General features: G+C 44.6%; 1 protein-coding gene and 1 pseudogene across 1 annotated transcript in view; both read right to left on the reverse strand.

Annotated features, from left to right (window-relative positions):
• Positions 1–2,333: 2,333 nt before the first annotated feature.
• On the reverse strand, positions 2,334–3,028 carry LOC100479033 (annotated as a pseudogene).
• An 11,584-nt stretch (positions 3,029–14,612) lies between these two features.
• Positions 14,613–20,730, reverse strand: part of LOC100479289 (FKBP prolyl isomerase 1A) — an 8,680-nt gene continuing 2,562 nt past the window's right edge. Inside the window, exons 2-3 of the mRNA XM_034640217.1 lie at positions 20,335–20,499; positions 14,613–15,722 (exon numbers count right to left, since the gene is read on the reverse strand). Of these exons, the coding sequence (XP_034496108.1) occupies positions 20,371–20,499 (129 nt within the window). The 3' untranslated portion in view covers positions 14,613–15,722; positions 20,335–20,370. The remainder of the gene's footprint in view (positions 15,723–20,334; positions 20,500–20,730) is intronic.

A 20,730-nucleotide genomic window follows, 5' to 3' on the forward strand; every position in this document is an offset into this window, starting at 1 on the left:
AGACTTCTTTGATCCATGCATTATTTAGAAGTAAGTTACTTAATCTTTTTCCAGCTATCTTTCTGTTACTGATTTCCACTGTGGTCTAACAGCAAACCTTGTTTGATTTCTATTCTTTCAAATTTGTTCTGTTGGGTTTTATGGCCCAGAATGTGGTCTATTTTGATGAATGTTCCACATGAGCTTTCTAAGAATGTCTATTCTGCTGCTGTCAAGTATTCCATAAATGTCCATTAGATCTAAGGATCTTTGGTGCTATTCAGTTCAACTACAGATCCTTACTGATTTTCTGCCTGCTGGATGTGTGAATCACTGATTGAGAGGTGTTGGTAACAGTTAATTCATCTATTTCTCCTTGCAGTTCTAGCAGTCTTTGCCTTGCATATTTTGTCAGTCTGCTGTTAAGCACGTACAAATTAAGGATTTTTCATTTTCATCCTTATTATGTAATGCCCCTCTTTACCCCTGATAATTTTCCTCCATCTGAAGTCGGCTTTGTCTGAAATCAATATAGCTACCCCAGCTTTACTCTGATTAACGTTAGCGATGGAATATCCTTCTCCAGCCCTTCACTTTGTATCTGTGTCTTTACAGTTAAAGTGGGCTTCTTGTGGACATGTCCTTGAGTCTTGTTTTTATCCACCGTGACGAGGGATTTCAATTGATCCTTTAATTGCTGTATTTAGGCCATTCACATTTGAAGTAATTATTGATATATTTGGATTAATTTAATTTCTATGTCTGTAACTGTTTTGTATTCATTCCACTTTTTCTTTGTTCTTTGATTTTTTAAAACTTGCCCTCTCTGGGGCGCCTGGGTGGCACAGCGGTTAAGCGTCTGCCTTCGGCTCATGGCGTGATCCCGGCGTTGTGGGATCGAGCCCCACATCAGGCTTCTCCACTATGAGCCTGCTTCTTCCTCTCCCACTTCCCCTGCCTGTGTTCCCTCTCTCGCTGGCTGTCTCTATCTCTGTCGAATAAATAAATAAAATCTTTAAAAAAAAAAAAAAAAAAAAAAAAAACTTGCCCTCTCTGACTTCTCAAGTTTTCATTTTATATGTTTCCAGTTTCTCTCCTTTTAGCATATCAAGTACTTCTTTAAGAAAATCATTAGTGGTTTCCCTAAAGTGTGCGGTGTATGTTTACAACTAATGTAAGTCCACTTTTTAAAAATTGGATGTAAAATTGACATATTAGTTTCAGGTATGTAACATGATGATTTGATTATCTGCATGTAAGTACACTTCAGATAACACTATACCACTTCCTGGGTAGTGCAGATGTCTTGTAACAGAGTAGCTCCAATTCCTCCCCCGCCCCATCCCTTAAAACATTGCTGCCACTCCTTTCACTTACCCATATGCTATAATCACCCAGTTCGTTGTTGCTATCATTACTTTGAACAAAGAGTTATCTATAAGATTAGGTAAGTATACAAATACCAAAGATTTTTTTTTTAATTAGGCTCCATGCCCAACATGGGGCTTAAACTCAGGACCTGGAGATCAAGAGTCGCATGCTCTATTGCTGAGCCAGCCAGGCGCCCCCAAACAACAATTTTATTTTACCTTCATTTATGTAGATCTGAGTTTCCAACCTATTACCATTTTACTTCTATCTGAAGAACTTTTAATATCTCTTGCAAGCCAGGTTTACTGGCCACAAATTTCTTCAGTTTTGTTTGTCTAAGACTATTACTCCTACACTTTTGAATGATAATTTTGCTGGATACAGAATTCTCAGCTGGTGTTTTTCTTTCAACACTTTAAATATTTCACTCCACTCTGTTCTTGCTTGCATGGTTTCTAAGGAGAAGTCTCACGTAGTTCTCATCCTTGTTCCTCAATAGGTAAGTTGCATTTTGTTCCCCTTTGGCTTCTTTCAAGATTTTCCCTTTGTTTTCCTACAATTTGACTTTTCTTTCTTTTTTTTAAAGTTTATTTACTTTTTTAAGTAATCTCTACACGCAACATGGAGCTCCAGCTTGCAACACTGAGATCAAGAGTTGCATGCTCTTCTGAGCCAGCCAGACGCTGGTTTTCCTATAATTTGAATATGATACGCTTAGGTGTAGATTTTTGGTATTTACTCTGCTTGGTATTTTCTGAGCTTCCTGAATTTGTGGTCTGGTGTCGATCATTGATTTTGGAAAATTGCCATTACCACTACTTCTGCTTTCTCTGTCTTCTCCTTCTAGTTTTTCTGTTTTGTGTACATTACACTTTTTTTTTTACTATATAATTATTATCTTTTTAAAGATTTTATTTATTTATTTGAGAGAAAGAGAGCACAAGCAGGGAGAGTGGCAGAGGGAGAAGAAGTGAGCTCCCCGCTGAGTAGGGAGCCTGACGTGGGGGCTCAGTCCCAGGATCCCGGGATCATACCCAAGCCGAAGGCAGTCGCTTAACTGACTGAGCCACCCAGGCGTCCCTATATAATTATTTTTAACTTCTAGTGTTTACAATAGGAGGGCCAGAACTTTCTCCCCAACTCAAGCTTATAAATATTCGGTTGGCTTGTGAGGCCAATAGGGATACTTCTTCTTGTCTAACTTGGTTTCTGGGAAGACTTCAACAGGTCCTCAATGGTCATCTGATCACATAGAATTACATTCTTCATCTTCTCTGGCTCTTTTTCATTTTCCTCAATCCTGGCCTTTGAGAGAGACAAAAACTCAGCACAACTTTTCACATCTTCCTTTCCTTCACCATCCACCTGAACAGTATATTTATCCTCTGGCAGAAAACTTCAGGGCATTAAACTTCTTCTCAAAGTCATCTACCAAGACAGCCTTTGCCACATTGGCCTTGTAGTAAGCCCAGTCAGAAAGCAGGTTGTTTCTCAGGGACAGTAGCCAACCTGGAGGTAAGGGTCTCATTCCAGAATTTCAGAAGTTAGCAGTGGCCTTCTGGTTTGGGGGTATGATCTCCCCAAAAGCTACCCAGTCAATGGCTTTTAGAGCAAGTTTCTCCCACCCATCTTGAGATCCTTCACCAACCCCAGCAGCCCATGCCCACAGTTCNCACATTGGCCTTGTAGTAAGCCCAGTCAGAAGCGATATTGTTCTAGTTTTTTTATTATTTTTTCACTTTTTATTTTTTCCAGCTTTATTGAGATATAACATATAACACTGTGTATAGGGTGTACAATGTGATGATCTGCCATACTTATATATTGCAAAGTGATGACCACAATAGGGTTAGTTAACACCTCCATCATTTTGCATGATTACTATTTCTTCTTTTTTTTTTTCTGGTGAGAACATTTAAGATCTACTCTCTTAGCAACTTCCAGGTACATAATACAGTATTGTTAACTATAGTCACCTTGCTGTATGTTAGATCCCCAAAACTTATTCAACTTCTAACTGAAAGTTTGTTAACATTTGACCAAATATCTCCAGGTTTCTTTCATCCCTCACTCTTGGAAACCACTATTCTACTCTCTGTCTCTATAAATTTGGCTGTTAGTGTACACTGTTTTAGGATTTTTATGTTTTTTTGGTTTGGGGTTCTCGCAGCTTCTTTAATCTGTAGGTTTATGTCTTTTGCCAAATTTGGGAAGCTTTCAGCTATTATTTAAGTATATTTTCTGCACTGCACTCCTTCTCTCCTTCTTGTGGGATTCCAGTGACATACATGTATTTTGGTACTTTCCCATAGACCCCTGAAGTTCTGTTGATTTTGTTCATTTGTTGTTTCTTTGTTCGAGGCGTAGAATTTTTAGTGGTCTATCTTCAAGGTCACAGCTTTCCTTTGTCATCTCCGATGGGCCATAGTGACCACCCAGTTAAGTTTGTTGTTACTGTATTTTTCAGATTTAGAATTTCCATCTGGTTTTTCTTTATATCTTTTCTTTGCTGAAATCTTCTATTTTTCTGCTTCAGGACTATTCATGGTTGCCCACTGAAGCTTTTCTTTTTCTTCCTTTCTTTCTTCTCCTTTTTTGGGGATAGCTACTTTAAAATCCTTGTCAGATAATCCCAACATCTGTCCCGTTTTGATGTTAGTTAGCATCAGTTTTTTTGTTTTTTTAAATTAAGGTAAACTCTATGCCCAATGTGGGGCTCAAATTCATGGCCCTAAGATCAAGAGTCACTCACTGTCCTGACCGAGCCAGCCGGGCACCAGATGTTAGCCGGCTGTTGATTGCCCTTTCTCATTCCAGTTCAGCCTTCTTCTGGCTTTTAGTATGACACATAAGATTTGATTTTATCCTGGACTTTTGGGGTATTATATTACGAGTCACTGGTTTCTTTTAAAAACTATGTTAGTATGTATTCAACCTGTTCAAGTTCAGAATGAACATCATGGCTCACTTTTGTGGTCTGTGAGCTTGAATGTCAGTTTAGTTTTTAAACCAGTACTATTTTGGTCTGTCCTGCTGTGCGCTACCCAGAGGCCAATCTGAAACAGTACAGTATTCCACGTCATAGTTCAGTTCTCAAAGCTTTCACTCTGTTAATTCTGGTGGGTTTCACACATAGGTCACTTGGGGGTGGGTGTGCCCTGGACTTCATACACAAATTGAAACAATCTCTTTTTGCAGCTCCCTCTTCTCTGTAACTCTCCCCACACATTCCAGCTGTGAGAGGGTGGGTGCTGTCTCTTTTGTTACCTTTGCTTAGCACAGTGCAAGGAGAGCAACAGGGCTCCACCCTGCTCTCACAACACTCCCATAAGGATGGGAGAGGGAGGAGGATTCTTGCTGATCACATTTGTGCAGAGTGGGCTGACAAGAGCTCGACATCACAGTCGTCACTGGTAAGGACAGAGAGGACTACCCACATGGTAGTGCATAGCAGGGATGGTGGACAAGCTCCCCACCACAGTCTCCCCAAAGTCTGCTGCAGAGGGAGGGCTGTGGCTTATTTCATGGTGTTTGCCCGGAGAAGAGCAAGCATTGTCAAAAGGTCTATCATCTTTCATTGCTGTCCCTCCCAGCCCTTTGACCCCAGAAGGTGGGCTTTCGTTGGGACTTTGTGCTTTGGTGATGGTTTGGGGTTTGGCCTTCCCTGGTGCCCGGGCTGGGATCTAGTAAGTAGTAAAGCCTGTGAAGACTCCCAGCTGTGTCATCCCTTGAGACTCAAGTTGTCTAGCCAGTTCACCTTTTTTCCACCATCAGGAGTCTGATAGTTGCTTTGTCAAGTTTTTGGTTGTAGTAAGTGGAAGGAATAGGGTGGAATCCACTTATTCATCTTGTCTGGAAATGGAAGCCCTGTGTATTTTTTTTTTAAATCAACTTTTTGAGGTATAATTTACATGCAATAAAACATATCCATTTAAAGTGTACATTTCCATGAGTTTCAACAAAGGTATATACCCATGTAACCACAGTCAAAATATAGAACATTCCCATCTCCCCACGTTTCCCTTGTGCCCCTTCCCAAGCAATTCCCCTCCCCCATCCCAGGCCTCAGACCAGCACTGGCCTATGCCACCATGGATTAGACTTGCCTTTTCTAGAGTTTCAGATAAAATCACACAGAATATATCATCTTTTTAAGAGATTTTATTTATTTATTTGAGAGCGAGCGACACAGAAACCGAGAGTACAAGCGGAGAGGAGAGGGAGAAGCGGGCTTCCCTCTGGGTAGGGAGCCCAATGTGGGGCTCAATCCCAGGACCCTGGGACTATGACCTGAGCTGAAGGCAGATGCTTAACTGATTGAGCCACCCAGGGGCCCCAGAACGTACTTTTTGTAAAAGTCTGCCTTGTTTTGTTCAGTGTATCTGTGAGATTCATGTGTATCAGCAGTTCATTCTTTTTCATTGCTAAGTAGGATTCCACTATATTTTTGCGTATGCTTTTGTTTGGACTGTCGCCATCCTCTGCTCTTACCTGGCAAGTTCCAAGAGCCAATGGACCACAGCAGCTCCTGTCACAACCACATTCTGCTCTCAGAGCTCCTTGTCTTTGATCCAAGGGAGAAAAAGCTTGATGCCTCACTTAATACTTACTTCAAGGCATGGGTAGGATACAATTTCAGAATAAAAAGGTTTCTTCTGTATTTACCTGCATTGATCTGCTCTGTCAATATACTTACTAACCACATGTTCAGACCAAAGTATTCAAAAACAGTCATTCTCTTGGCAGGGAGTTTTAGGGGTTTGTAGTTTTGGTCTTATATTGCTGTGTCCCCTGCATCAGTAACAGGAATGTGGACATGCTTTTCATTTTATGCAAGCATAACTATCAGATCACAGTGATGCGTAACTAACGCCATCCCTCCATGTTGAATTCCTGGTGGCTTGTGATGAACTGCGTACCTCACCAAACACTCTTATCCACATCCTCAGGTTCTGTTTTCTGTCCAACCCATGCACTCATATCCACAGTAGAAGAAATTTGGTACTCCGGGCAGCTGATTCACTTTGTGATGGCAAGTGACACACTAGCTAAGGGGTGACCTGACCTTGTAGATTTTCTCCTGTCTAGTTACATGTACAAAGCAGATACGTGATTTCTCTGACTGCTGTCTTCACAAAATTCTGCACTCAGACTCAAAAATGAAGTGCTAAGTGGTTTTTATACAGAAAAACAAAGCCAGTTTTGTTTTCTAACAGTGCAAGTTTGGATATATTCTTTTTAAAAAGACGACTGAATATTTCCCAGTTAGCAAAGTCTTAAGGTAAATAGATGGTTGCCAGGTTTCTAGTTATATTGGTTTCTGTACTATCTATCTGTTCAGACACAAGCTCCTTTTAAAATGTGCCTAGTCAGAATTTCTTCATATACTGCCACCAAAACAACATGTTGCAACAGATGGAATACAGAAGTAGATGTGAGAATTCAGCTGTCTTCTATTAAGCCAGGCATTAAAGAGATTTGCAAAAAAATAGTAAAATAATGATACTCTTTTTTATTTTTTCAGAGAGAGAGAGAGTGTGTGTGTGAGCATGGTGGGGGGTGCAGAGGGGAGAGAGAATCTTAAGCAGGCTCCACACCCAGCGTTGAGCCCAACACAGGGCTCAATCTCACAACCCTGAGATCATGACCTGAGCTGAAATCAAGAGTCAGACACTTAACTGAGTCACTCAGGCACCCTAATGCCACACTTTTAATATGCTTTGTGAGAAAATGTATTTGTGGAAAATTTAGCTATCAAAAAAATAATACAAGAAAAACTTTCAAACTAAAGAACACATTTCCAGATTAAAGTGACCTTCTAAATGCCCAATACAGTAAGTACAAAACAGAAGATAAAGAAAAGAAAAAAAAAAAGAAGACCCACACAAGGCCATATTATGAAATTTCATCATACCACAGATAAGCAGAAGATTCTGGAAGATTTCAGAGGAATAAAAGCAATCGCATATAAAGAAACAAATCAAAATGGCATCACCCTTCTCAACAACACTGGAAACTAGAAGACAATGCAGCAATGCCTTCATTCTTAGGGAAAATAACTAACAATCTACAATCATATTCTCAATTAAACTATCACTCAATTGTGAGGGTAGACGAAAGACATTTTTGGATATCACGTGGTAGAGTATTATAGTAATGGTCCCCAGTGCATCACAACTCCCTTCTACCATACCCCTTTGTGATGTGACTTCACTGTTCCTCCCAGTGACAGGAGTCTATTTCTTCATCCCCTTCAGTCTGGGCTGGCCGTGTGACTTGTTTTAACCAACAGAACATGGCAGAAGTGATACTGTGTGAGTTCCGCAGCCAAGGCTTTAAAGAACCCTTGAAGTATCTCCTCTGACCTTCTGGATCAGAGACCACTATGGAACTCACACCATGTTGTGAAGGTGGGGCACATCTACTGGAGGATGAGGCCACATGAGAAGATACCTAAAAGTGAGGTATCAAGACAAAGCAATGTAATGTGAAATTCTTAGAGCGGCTTAATTGTGTCACCTATTAGATTGTCATTTTCTTTACAATTGTTTATTATTTATTTTATATATTTATTTTGTATTTTTATTATAATTATTACATATTACTATATATTTAGGGTATGAGATTTTAATATTTTGCAAATGTTTTCTCTTCATCTTGCCTTATCTTTTGGTTATAGTGTCTTTCAGGATATAGTTTTGTTTTTTTATGGTCACATCTTTTAATCATTTCCTTTGTCTTTATGTCTTTGAGATTTTTTTAAAACTTTATTTATTTGACAGAAAGAGACAGAGCACAAGTAGGGAGAGCAGCAGGCAGAGGGAGATGGAGAAGCAGGCTCCTCGCTGAGTCCCCACTCAACCCCAATGCGGGGCTTGATCCCAAGACCCTGGGATCATGACCTGAGCCAAAGGCAGATGTTTAACTGACTGAGCCACCCAGGTGGCCTATCTTTGAGATTTTTAAAAAAGATTTATTTATTTATTTGACAGGGGTGGGGTGCGGAAAGGCAGAGGGAGAGGGAGAGAATCCTCAAGCAGACTCCCCACTGAGCATAGAGCCTGACACAGGACTTGATCCCAGGACCCCAAGACCATAACTAAGCTGAAATCAAGAGTCTGCTGCTTAACCGACTGAGCCACCCAGGTGCCCCTTTTATTTTTTTAAGATTCATTTATTTATTTTAGGGAGAGAGAGAAAAGAGAGAATGGGGAGGGGGCAGAGGGAGAATCTTTGAGCAGACTCCCCACTGAGCACAGAGTCCAAACGCAGGTTCAATCCCACAACCCATGAGACCATGACCTGAGCCAAAACTAAGAGTCATATGCTTAACCAACTGAGCCACCCAGGCACCCCTTTGTTTTGTTTCTTAATCCTCACCACCACCACCACCAGTACAAGCAATTGGTGCAAAATGGCAGTCACTGTCAAAGAGAGAACTTAGAGTTTTAAATAGTTGTTTCTAAGGAGTGGTCTGGAGTTAGGAGAGTCAGGCAAGGAGCTGCTGGTTTTCTACTGACTTTTCCCTCACAGTCCTGGCCAAAAGTACATTGATAAAGTGTACCCTGAATCTGACTACTTACTATCCTCACTTCTACCAGTCTGGTCAAGGCCTCTGTTATCTCTGACCTCAATGACCCCAACAGCTGGCTCACTGGTGTCCTGCTTCCACCCTTGCCCCCATTTCAGCTTTCCATTGCTATGAAATAAACTACTTCAAGACCATTTTGTGAAATCTCTTAATTCTTTGGTTCTCCTGAGCTGAGGGAGGTGGTTCCTCTATTCATGTGATGTTGCTGGGGCTGTGGGCATTTGTGGGCAGAATGTCCAAGTGGCTCACTCATCTTCTCTGGCAGTTGGTACTGGCAGTTAGCTGGGTTCTCAGGTGGGACTCTGGGCTGTGGTGTGGGTCTCAATTCTCTTCCATGGGGCCTCTCTGTATAGCTTGGACCCAAGAGCTAGTGTTCCAAGAAGAAGGGAATTCTCTTAAGGCCTGAGCATGGAAGTCCCAGAACATTCCTTCTACTATCTTCTACAGGTCAAAGCAGCCACAAGGCAGCCCAGACTCAAGGGGAGTGGAGGAATCACTGGGGGCCATTTTTGGAGACTAGCTACCATGAGCCCCTTAAGTCTATTTTCCACTTTCCAGAGACATCTTTTTTTTTTTTTTTTTTGAGATTTATTTATTTGAGAGAGGGAGAATGAGAAAGAGAGAGCGCGTGCTCATGCTGGAGGGGGAAGGGCAGAGAGAGAGAGAATCTCAAGCAGACTCCCCTCAGAGTGCAGAGCCCAACACAGGGCTTGATCCCATGACCCATGAGATCAGGACCTGAGCCAAAACCAAGAGTCAGAAACCCAACCAATGAGCCATTCGGGAGCCCCTCCAGAGACATCTTTTAAAAACAACTAGACCTCAGTCCTCTGCTGAAATCCACCAATGACATCATCATGCTCACAATACCTGTCACATTAATGCCTTACCTGGCTCCTGCCCAATCCTGTCCTTCATACTTCTGCTCTCCCCATATTGGTCCTTATCGTCTTCCCAACACTCCTAACTCACCACCCTGAGCCTTTATACTTGCTGTTCCATCGGCCTGGAACAGTTTCCCTCCAAGCCTCACTTCGCTACTTCACCTCATACTTTGGATACCTGACATTATTTATTTATTTTTTGGGTCTCTGTTAGAATTTTAAGTCCTTGCCAGCAGTGCCTTTCTTGGTCCTATCCTGTATTTACTCCTGACACCTAGAAAAGCATTAATCATGGGGCTGGCATACCATAAATACACCCTGTGGTTAACTGAATTTATTTCCCTAAATCTTGGGCATGTACTGCCTTCAGAAATGTATGAATTAATTTTAAAATAGGCAAACTCCAGTGGTAATTAGCACACGGATCCAATACTGTACCCGTTCTACATACCCACTGGCAAATACCTCTACCTTCCTAATAAAGCTGACAGCTGCTCTCCTGTGTGCCTTGCAGGGCAGCTGCTGCAGCAAGCCCAGCCTCTGATGGGTCCGTCATCAATCTGCCTGTGCATTCATGGAACTCAGGGAACTCAGAGGAACTCATCAGACACACTCTGGGCAGACGCCAGGGGAGTGCTGCCCTTGGCATTTTTATTTTAATCCATTTTGGTGTCAGCTGCCCCTCATTAATTCACTGAATTTAATTAAAGGGTTGAATGAGAACCCCTAACCTATGGCATCTAAGAGACCACTGCAGTCCAACACGGTCAATCAAAGTGAACCCACATATATCCAGGAAGCAGGCACGCGTTCAGGGCAGTATGCTTATAGACACACACATCCCATGTGTCAAAGACAAATCTAGGTCCAAAACAATATTAACAAAGCTTGTTTATTCATAAATTTGCAGCAAGAGAACCCTTCTGCCATCACCCTGCAGGGGTTCAAAGGTGTCAGGGAGTACATTTCATTGAGTAAAAAGGAAACGCTGTCTCAGTGAAAACCATTCCACAAGGTTAGGATTAGTGGAGTGAGGGAGACTCACGGGTCTTCCAATACATTTGGCCATCCTTGGTTAGCGGCAAGGGGGAAAGTGAGCAGTTTGGGGACATTTCAAAAGAGGAAAGGGTGGAGGGTTTTCTGTGGCCAGCCATTTCCTGGAACAAGTCGGGGTCGACAGGATGCTTACTTGTAGTCAAACGGTCATCATGGTTAATTGGGGGGGGGGGCTGCTTTCCTACAGAGAGTTTCTCATATGGTCATTACATTTAAAATAATTATAATTTTAGAGTTGAACTTTGACCCACCCATGTCCCCACCCCAAGTCCATTCAATGAATGGAAAACCACAGAAACCGTGTCATTTGGTGTTTAAGCCTTAGTCAGCAACGGTCAGAAGCAGAATCAGAAGTTTTCCTGAATCCTAGGACTGTGAATACAACCACCATGCTTCTCAAAAATAAAACAAGGAAAACAATGAAAATACAGTCAGTAGAAACATAAACCAGTTCTAGCCAGGCCCAAGGATACCCTTGCTTCTTTAACAGAACCTGACCCTGTTATGGGGCTCAAGGGCTCTGGGCTTCAGGGGCTCCTAAGCCCCTCCCCAGTATTGGGAGAGTCCTCAATTGGTTCAAACCAGTCAGTTCTCCACAGATTTCAGTCTCGCTAGTGAACATAAGGGAAAAGTGGGTGGGTGGGGGGGATCTGGAAAAGAAAGTTTGAGGGTTTTCTAAGAGCCCATAGTGGTATTTTCTGTGGTGGGACATGGGTGGGGTTTGTTTTCCATGTGTGAGAAAAAGGTTCATACAACTTGGCAATGTGAATTGAAAGTCAAAATCTCTTTTGACCCTACAATCCCACTTCTAGTATGTTATCCTATAGAATCAAGGTATTTAGGAAAGAAAAAAATTAACACATGCAAAGATGTATTGGCTTTTTGTTCTAATAAAAGCAAAGAATTGGAATTCCCCAAGTATCCAACAACAGGGCATCAGGAAACACTGTGAAAGACTTTGAAACAGGTCCCCCCATCCCACTGGGACTGTTTTATCTAGCCCCCATACACTTTAAGCTACTTTATAATGATGTAAACTGAGGGAAACAGATCATGCAGGTGATTCGTGTCCATACATATGCAAACCGCACCCTGTAAAGTCCTAAATGTAACTGATTATTACTCTGTGGATATTGGCCAATTTTTGCCAGTTATATATCTACCAAGCAAATTTTTCAGCATTCTTACTGAGCTAATTATATTTTTATTTGTTCTTTGGATTCTCCTTTGAACCAATTAAAACATCTTACTTGTTCTCTCATTAATGAACAAGTTAAATAAAATCTTTAACATGTTCGCTTTGTATTTGAGTCACGATTTTACTTTCCAAAAAAAGAAAAGTTATCCTTTAGCAAGGTGGTTAAGTAAATTTAGTACATTCATTTGATCTTACTTATAGCCCTCTTCAAAATAGTTATAAAGACCATCCAGCAGGGCGCCTGCGTGGCGCAGTCAGTTAAGCAGTGGACTCTTCGTTTTGGCTCAGGTTGTCATCTCAGGGTTGTGGGATCGAACCCTGTGTCAGGCTCCACGCTCAGTGTGCAGTCTGCTGGATGTTCTCTCTCCTCTCCCTCTGCCCCTCCCGCTTGGTGCTCTCTCTCTAAAATGAATAAATAAATCTTAAAAAACAAACAAAAAACTGTTACACATTAAAACTAAGAGAGGAGCTCCTGGCTGGCTCAGGAGGTAGGGCATGTAACTCTTGATCTCATGGTTGTGAGTTCGAGCCCCATGATGGATGTAAAGATCATCCCCAGTACTAAAATCTTTTTTTTTGAAGATTTATTTGAGTGACAGAGACAGAGTGTGTGCACGAGCGAGCAGGGGGAGGGGCAGGGGAAGAAGTAGGGGGAGAATCTTAAGTGGGCTCTGCGTGGAGCCCAATGCGGGGCTCGATCCCGGGACCCTGAGCTGAAATCAAGAGTCAGATGCTTAGGGGTGCCTGGCTGGCTCAGTCATTAAGCGTCTGCCTTCGATTCAGGTCATGGTCCCAGGGTCCTGGGATCAAGCCCCACATCCGGCTTCCTGCTCAGCAGGAAGCCTGCTTCTCCCTCTCCCACTCCCCCTGCTGGTGTTCCCTCTCTCACTGTGTCTCTCTCTGTCCAATAAATAAATAAAATCTTTAAAAAAAAAAAAAGGGGGTCAGAAGCTTAGCCAACTGAGCCATCCAGGTGCCCCTTAAAAATCTTAAAAAAAAAAATTTTTTTAAATTAAAGAGAAACAAAGGCTCCCTATTAGTTTCCTCTTCTTGCTGTAACAAACTACCACAAAGTTAGTGGCTTAAAAACAATACACACTTATCATCTTAGTTCTGGAGGTTAGAAGTCCAAAATGGGTCTCATCGGGCTAAAACCAAAATGTTAGCCAGGCTGGTTCCTTCCAGAGGCCCCAGAGGAGAAATATTTCCTTGTGTTTTCCAGCTTCTAGAGGCGACGACAGTTTTTGGCTTCTAGTCCCTTCTTCCATCCTCAAAACCAGCAAGCAAGGCATCTTCAGATGTTTTTCCCCCGACTCCTAAGGACTCTTGTGATTATACTGGACCTACCTACCCACATAATCCACGGTAATCTCCCCACTTCAGGGTCCATGGCATAATCACATCTGCAAAGTCCCTTTCACCTTGTAACCTAGTCACAGTCCTGCCTAACTTGAAGTTCAGCGAGAACAGCAACCCTGTGTTTCTGCGTGAAGGTATCACACTGAGTGCTGAATGCAAGAGCACCTAGTACAGGGTCTCATTTAAATTTAATTCAGAAGTAACAGGCAGTACACGGGAGGAAAATACAACGATTGTTGCCTGTGGGGGTAGAGTGGGGACTGAGAAAGGGCATAAAGGAATTTTCTGAGATGGTGGTCATAGTCTGTATCTTGACAGTGTTGTAGGGTACAAGAGTATAAACAAATACTAAATTGTAATACGTATTTAGAGGGAATGGTAGTGATGTCTGCCATTCTGAAATGTGATATAAAAGGATGGATTCATAGAGGGATGGATAAATATGTGATAAATAGGTACAGAAACATGTTATGGTAGAATCTAGGTGTTGGGTATACAAGTGTTCACTATAAAAATCTTTCATTCGTTGACAATTTTTATAAGGGAATTGTGGAAAACACAAGCTATGACCCTGAAATACTGCTCCAGTGACTTAAACTAATACATAGGGATGGACTGTGTTCCGACAGGTACCGGAGTATTACTGATAGTCTCCATCACAAGGGAGGAGGGGAGTATTACTAGCACACACAGGGTGGGGACCAGAGAAGCTACTGGAATCAACTAGCCTGCCCACATGACAAAGAGCTTCTACACCAATGTCACCAAGGAACACCGATTTAAAACCCCAATCTTCCCTTCGTAACCCTCCACCAATTTGCGGCAGCACGTCTCCAACTGGGTGGTGACTCATTTCCTGAGAGCTGGTTTCATCTCCCACCTCTTGGTAACTCCAGAGAACCCAGCAGAACGCTCTGCCCAGAACACATATTCAAAAAACATCTGACGATGGGCGAAGGGGGGGGCCTCCCTGATGGTTCCTCCACCAGTGAAGATGCAAACCAACCAGCCCCCAACCCCCCAGAGGGGCCAACAGGGAAGGGTGTTCCTGCTGCAGTTCTTTTGCCAAGACACAGTCTCCAATACGAGAGCCCCCGTGGCACAGCCCCGACCCCCGACCCCCTGTACCAAATGGCCCAGGAGGCACCTGAAAGTAATCACTATCACACGGAGCTGAGAAAAGCCAGCATAAAGCACTTTTATTGCAATAATAAAACTTGAAACTCATATGTAGTGCGGGGAGGTCAGGGTCGGGGGGGTAGGCAGCAGTAATTTCTCTCACCAAATCACTACACAGGACAGCAAAAGGGTGAGAGGGGGAGGAGGAAAAGCCAGGAAACTCTGAAATCAGCAGGGGGAGCCGAACATCAAAAACCAGGAGACGCTGTAGCTGTGACGACCAGCATCGTTTTCTCAAGACAACACTCAAGGGTTTGTCATGATGGCTGGGCTTTCATCGGGTGTTCAGTGTCCACAAACAGCACCTTCGATTTAAACTTTTGATTAAGTTCTTAAAATTTGGGAAGTGGAGCTTGGATAGCTATGAGATTACAAAAGTCCTGAATAACTGTTAGAAAAACCACAGGATTGGGGTGGGGGGGGGGGGGGGGGAGAGGCCAAGAAGAAGGCTTCGGAGGTCCCTGCTGGCCTGGGGACGGATACCTGTAGTGTCCAACATCGCAGTGAGAACGATCTGCTTTCAAAAGGCAGAGGGTTTAAGGGGAGGCTGGGGCGGGGGCAGTGGAGGCAAAGGCTCTCCCCCTCCCCACTTCAGTTTTAGGTAGGGCTTTTAATTCAACCCAAGGGCATCTCTCACCTGGGAGAGTAATTCAGCCCTCGACAGCGCCTCGAATCTGCTATGGCTTTGCAGCGCAGCAGCAAGAATGTTTAATATATAATAGATAAAAATTTCATCCAAAAAAAATAAAATAAAATAAAGATTCTTGCATCCCCTCCCCCCCCACACCAATTCCTATTCTAAGGTTAGCCCATTACTTGTGCTGTTAATACTTGACTAATACTTAAGTGGAAACCTAGATCCAAAAGACTGAAACTGAATCTTCACCCCAAAACAAAAAACGAAATAAAATGAGTAACTTGAGGTTTATGGCATATAGTTCAGGTCAACACACATCCGAGGAGAAAGGGAAAGAGCAAAGCCAGGTGACAGAACACATTCAGTCGGGGTCGATGTTTATACAAAGAGTGTAGTGGAACATCAGGAAAAGCTCCATACGGACTCGCGCGGGCGCGTCTGGAGGCGCCACACCCCTCCATGGCGCATCTGTTGGGAACAGAAAGTCCGTCAGTTTCAGCAACACGGCGCTCCATGTGCGCGGTGGGGACAGACACGGGCTGTCTGCCACACCACGCCCCTTCCCCAGGAGCTGCAAGGTCCCACCTGGAAGAAGCCACTTCTGCTCCAGCTGGGGAGAGCCTGCTGGGCTTGGGCTGGCTTCCCAGGCGCGCAGTTTCCTTCTTGCCTAAATTGGTAGTGGGTTTTTTTCACCTAAGGTTACATCTGCCTTGCTGAGGAGAGCAGTGACGGCACAGTTCCCCATTATCAGTGGGTCTCCCAACTTGGCTGCGTAAAGCAATCACTTGGGGGCTTTAAACCCTTGCCATGCTTGGGCTCCCACGCCAGTAACTGTGGTTAACGGTCCAAGGCGTGGCCGGGCCGTCAGGAGAGTCTTCGAATGGGCTTCCTACGTGACTTCTGTGTGCGCGGCACTAAGTTGGTACAAACCTCAGGTTGAAGAGATTTAGAAAGTGTCTGTGGTCTTTACTCATTTACTCAAACCCTCAACTTTCTAGGTCTGCCCTCGGGCTTTCCTTTAAGACCTGTATGAGGAGTTTTGAGATGTTCTTCGGCGGCGTGGTGGGAGGCTTAGGCCAGGGTGACTTGTAGCCCTCTCTCCCTTCCTTTTTACAGAACGCCTGTACCCAAATCAGGATAATTCCAAGGCTCCCTTCAAATACTTTTATGTCCAGAGGGTTCAGATCTCAAAGAACAGGAAAGAGGGTTTGGACTAGGTGTAGACCTTTCAGCAAAGAGGCTCTGTAAAATGTCAAGAATTCCCTCCTGGTGAGAATGACAAGTAGAGAAGCAAGGTCATCAAACCTGACCTACGCATGTAGAGCTCAAACCACAGAGAATGAAAATAGCTAAGAATTTAAAAAGCCCTTGTACTTAAAGAAGCCCACAGCAGGACAGGGTTAGACCAGAAGCAACAGGCTGGCAGCCACTTGTGACGGCTTTCAAACAAAAGCATTCTCACCCAGCCCCTGGTTGTGATCCTCTGGTTCCAGGGCCAGAAAGTGGGCAAACCTAGAGGTCTGGGGCCAAGTGGAAAGAAGATGGCAGCATTTGTGTGTTTTATGATTCTGATACCCACATGAAAAGTTATGAGCCATTAAAGACACTGAGTTTGGTTTCCTAGAGATGAGGGTAAAAGGAAGGAAAGCAAGTCCAGGAAGGGGAAGCAGGAGAGAGGTTCTGGTCCTTGTCTGCCACTGCCTGGAAGTGACCTCAACTAAGGTCTTTCTCTCCAGACCTCAGTTCCCTCACCTGTTACACAGCAAGGCTGATCGACCCCTCAGATCCCTTCTTAGGACTGAGAGCACCTCTACACTTCACAAGCACCCCCTGGCCTCACTTTTCCAGCCACGTAAAGTAAGCAGGCCTGTGTGCTCCAGTGTCCCAGGCTTGGCCCTAAGGCAGCCGGCCCAGGTGACAGTGCCTCTCTTACACCCTCTAACAGGCAGTGGCCTCACTCTACGTGGCGAGGCAGCTGCTGCACTAGGACGGGGTGAGCAGTCCTCAAGAGTCTTCCTTCTGAAGAACTAAAATGCTGGCATTCTAAATGTGGCCACATTTCCGGTTCCCAACTCAATTTTAGTTTCTAAGTTAAATATAAAAACACCTTTCATTTAAGCAGCTACTATCAGCTGCCCCATCCCAAAGAGTTTGTTGGAGAACATATGCCATCCCTTTCCACAGGGTAACCAACGTCTGCATTCAAGATGTACACTAATAATTAAAACCGAAATGTTACCCAATAGAGCAAGAATGTAGGGGGAAAAAAATCCGTGGCATTGTTGGTTCTGTTACCCACCAAGCACTGGGTGTAACATGGGAAGTACAAAGGTAGGAAAAGGCCCTTCAGCATTCAATTCCTTACCCAAGAATGGGGAGCTCAGGGAGGAGGCCATTCCTGTCATTCCAGTTTCAGAAGCTCCACGTCAAAGACGAGAGTGGCGTTTGGCGGGATGATGCCTGGGTGCCCAGTAGCACCGTAGGCGTAGTCTGGGGAGATGGTCAGTTTGGCTCTCTGACCCACACTCATCTGTGAAAAGAACAAAAAGAAAGACTCAAGCGAACACACTCCCCAACTGTCTCTGTTAAGAAGCAGGGCTGTTTATCGGGGTGTCCCTTAGCCAGCATCACGGAACTCGGACATGCCAGTGACCGTGTGGCTGCCTGGGGGCCAGGACCTCCCAGTGCAGAACGTGGAGGCTGGCCTTCAGGCTGCACGATCCCTGTGTCTGGCTCTAAGGGGCCCAATGGCAGACGACATGCACCTCTCAGTGCAGGCCTCACTGACCTGACTCTGGACAGCCAGCACCGTGCCCGTGCCGCCCCTTGGGCCTTCGGTGGCCTGTCACTCAAAGCACTTGTTAAGTGGCATCTACGTTCTTAAAAAAGGAGTATTTTGACCAAAACTCTGTTTTAAGAGAAAACACCCAGAAAGTAATATTTGGGGTAGTCTACTTTTCTGTACTTTCTATATTTTATACTTAACACTCATATAGAAAAACTTCAAAAAGGACATGATTTTACAAAGTAGCATGTATAGTAGGCTACCATTTGTGTGAAAAAGAAGGAAATATTCATATATTTGCACCTTGCCTATATAAACAGAAAATACCTTTGGAAGGACACAAATAATATCAGCATTCTCCCACCGGGAGAACAGAGTACGGTGGCCAGGGTGGAGGGAAGTTTTTCACTTTGTAATACACGTTTGTAGTTTTCCATTTCCAAGTCAAATACATAAATAAGTGTCAACGGCGAGCAAGCTCTGAACGGCGAGCAAGCTCTCCGCTGTCTGTGGTCCTGTCAGCATTCTGCTCGGCCTCCCGGTGTGCGCTCCTGGCTCCCTGACCCAGCCCCAGAGACAGCGACTGAGATGGAGCCGCAGGCTGCGCTCACACTTGAACACGACTCCGAACCCATGCTCCTCACATCTCTTTTCGGAAACCGGGACATGCTGGCCCAGGGTGGTAAAGGGCAGTTAAAAGCATATGGCTTAATCTAATGAAATTCAAAACAGTCACGTCCTTTTACTCAGCAATTCCACTTCCAGAATCTTCTGCTAACAAACCGAATGCCCATTTCAAGGGGAGGGGTTTCACAGGCACACTGGCCCCGTGGGTCAGCCACTAGAAAGAACACAGTGGCCTTAAATGCACTAACACAGAAAGATGGCCAAGACACAGAGGGGAAAAAAAGCAAGCGACCCAAACAGTACCTGTGGCAGGACTGCGTACTTATAAACACGTAAGAGCAAAACAACAACAATATCAAAAGAAAGGGAAAAGGGGCGCAAGAACAACCCCTCCCTTCTTCCTGTGCTTCTAACCCATTCAAAGATGCANTATCAAAAGAAAGGGAAAAGGGGCGCAAGACAACCCCTCCCTTCTTCCTGTGCTTCTAACCCATTCAAAGATATACCCTGTGGAGTTTCAAAGATGCGCGGTGCAGGTCTCAAACCACCCAGACTTTTCACAAGTGACAGGCCTGTGACTGAAAGGCACACTGGGTCCAGGGGGAGACTTGGCATCTCCTGGACACCCGGTCAGGCCTCGCCAAGCCTGGCATGTAAAATAGGCTGATAACACTATCTCGGTGGCAGCCACGGCTCTTGGAACACAACACAGTTATTGTCCCAGTGCCAGAACAGCCACAGAAGATGGTTGTGGTGTGGACAGTGGTTGGCACGGTCGTGGGGGATGGGCTACAGACCCAGAGCCAGCCAGACGCAGGCAGCGGGGACCGAGGTCTCCAAAGGGAAGCGAACCAAAAGATCCTCTCGTTCTTGCACTGACAACCCTCTACCCTGCAGGGACAGAAATCGAGACACTTGGGAGTGGGATGGCTTCAAGTTTCTGCAAGTTGAGCAGCTCACTTGGAGATAAACCGGTGATGGTTTATACGGGAAGTAGAGCAACGTGTATTCTGGAAAACAGAAAGACACTCCTCTTTCTCTCCACTTCGGTTATATCTCAATTCTCTTCGGTGAGAGGGAAACAGACTAATTACCCATCATGCAGGACTGACTATAAAGTTCCCTGTGTCTCAGGACGCTGGAACCTGGTTAGGGCCGGGGAAAAAAACCTGCTGGGCTTGATGGAAGGCTAGAAGCCAACTGAAATTTGGCACCCCTGGGTCCCCTGTTGTCCACTGGGAATTCTGTCATGTTGGCAGAACAAAAGCTGTTTACACAAATGGGGAGGGAGGGCTGAAGAAACAGACTCAAGACAAACAAAATGGCTCTCTCCATGACTATGACCTCCAGAAGGGGTCTGACACAACATGGCCAATAATAAGACAAATGCAAATTAAAACCACACCAAGATAACATTTTTCACTCATTGTATGGTCCTGAATCCAAAAGCTGAAAGACATACTGCTGGCGGGGCTGGGAGAAGACAGGCACCCTCACAGCCCGCTGGTGGCGACTCAATGTAATCCCTACGGATGGCGACTTGGCAATATGTCAAAATACAGTGCACACAGCCAGTGAACTACTCACCCCTCCTAAGAATCTGCCTGTGGCAACATGGACACAAATGTAAAATTAAGNGAAAAGGCCCTTCAGCATTCAATTCCTTACCCAAGAATGGGGAGCTCAGGGAGGAGGCCATTCCTGTCATTCCAGTTTCAGAAGCTCCACGTCAAAGACGAGAGTGGCGTTTGGCGGGATGATGCCTGGGTGCCCAGTAGCACCGTAGGCGTAGTCTGGGGAGATGGTCAGTTTGGCTCTCTGACCCACACTCATCTGTGAAAAGAACAAAAAGAAAGACTCAAGCGAACACACTCCCCAACTGTCTCTGTTAAGAAGCAGGGCTGTTTATCGGGGTGTCCCTTAGCCAGCATCACGGAACTCGGACATGCCAGTGACCGTGTGGCTGCCTGGGGGCCAGGACCTCCCAGTGCAGAACGTGGAGGCTGGCCTTCAGGCTGCACGATCCCTGTGTCTGGCTCTAAGGGGCCCAATGGCAGACGACAT

Source organism: Ailuropoda melanoleuca, chromosome 13, assembly GCF_002007445.2.
Source record: "Ailuropoda melanoleuca isolate Jingjing chromosome 13, ASM200744v2, whole genome shotgun sequence".
Classification (NCBI taxonomy): domain Eukaryota; kingdom Metazoa; phylum Chordata; class Mammalia; order Carnivora; family Ursidae; genus Ailuropoda; species Ailuropoda melanoleuca.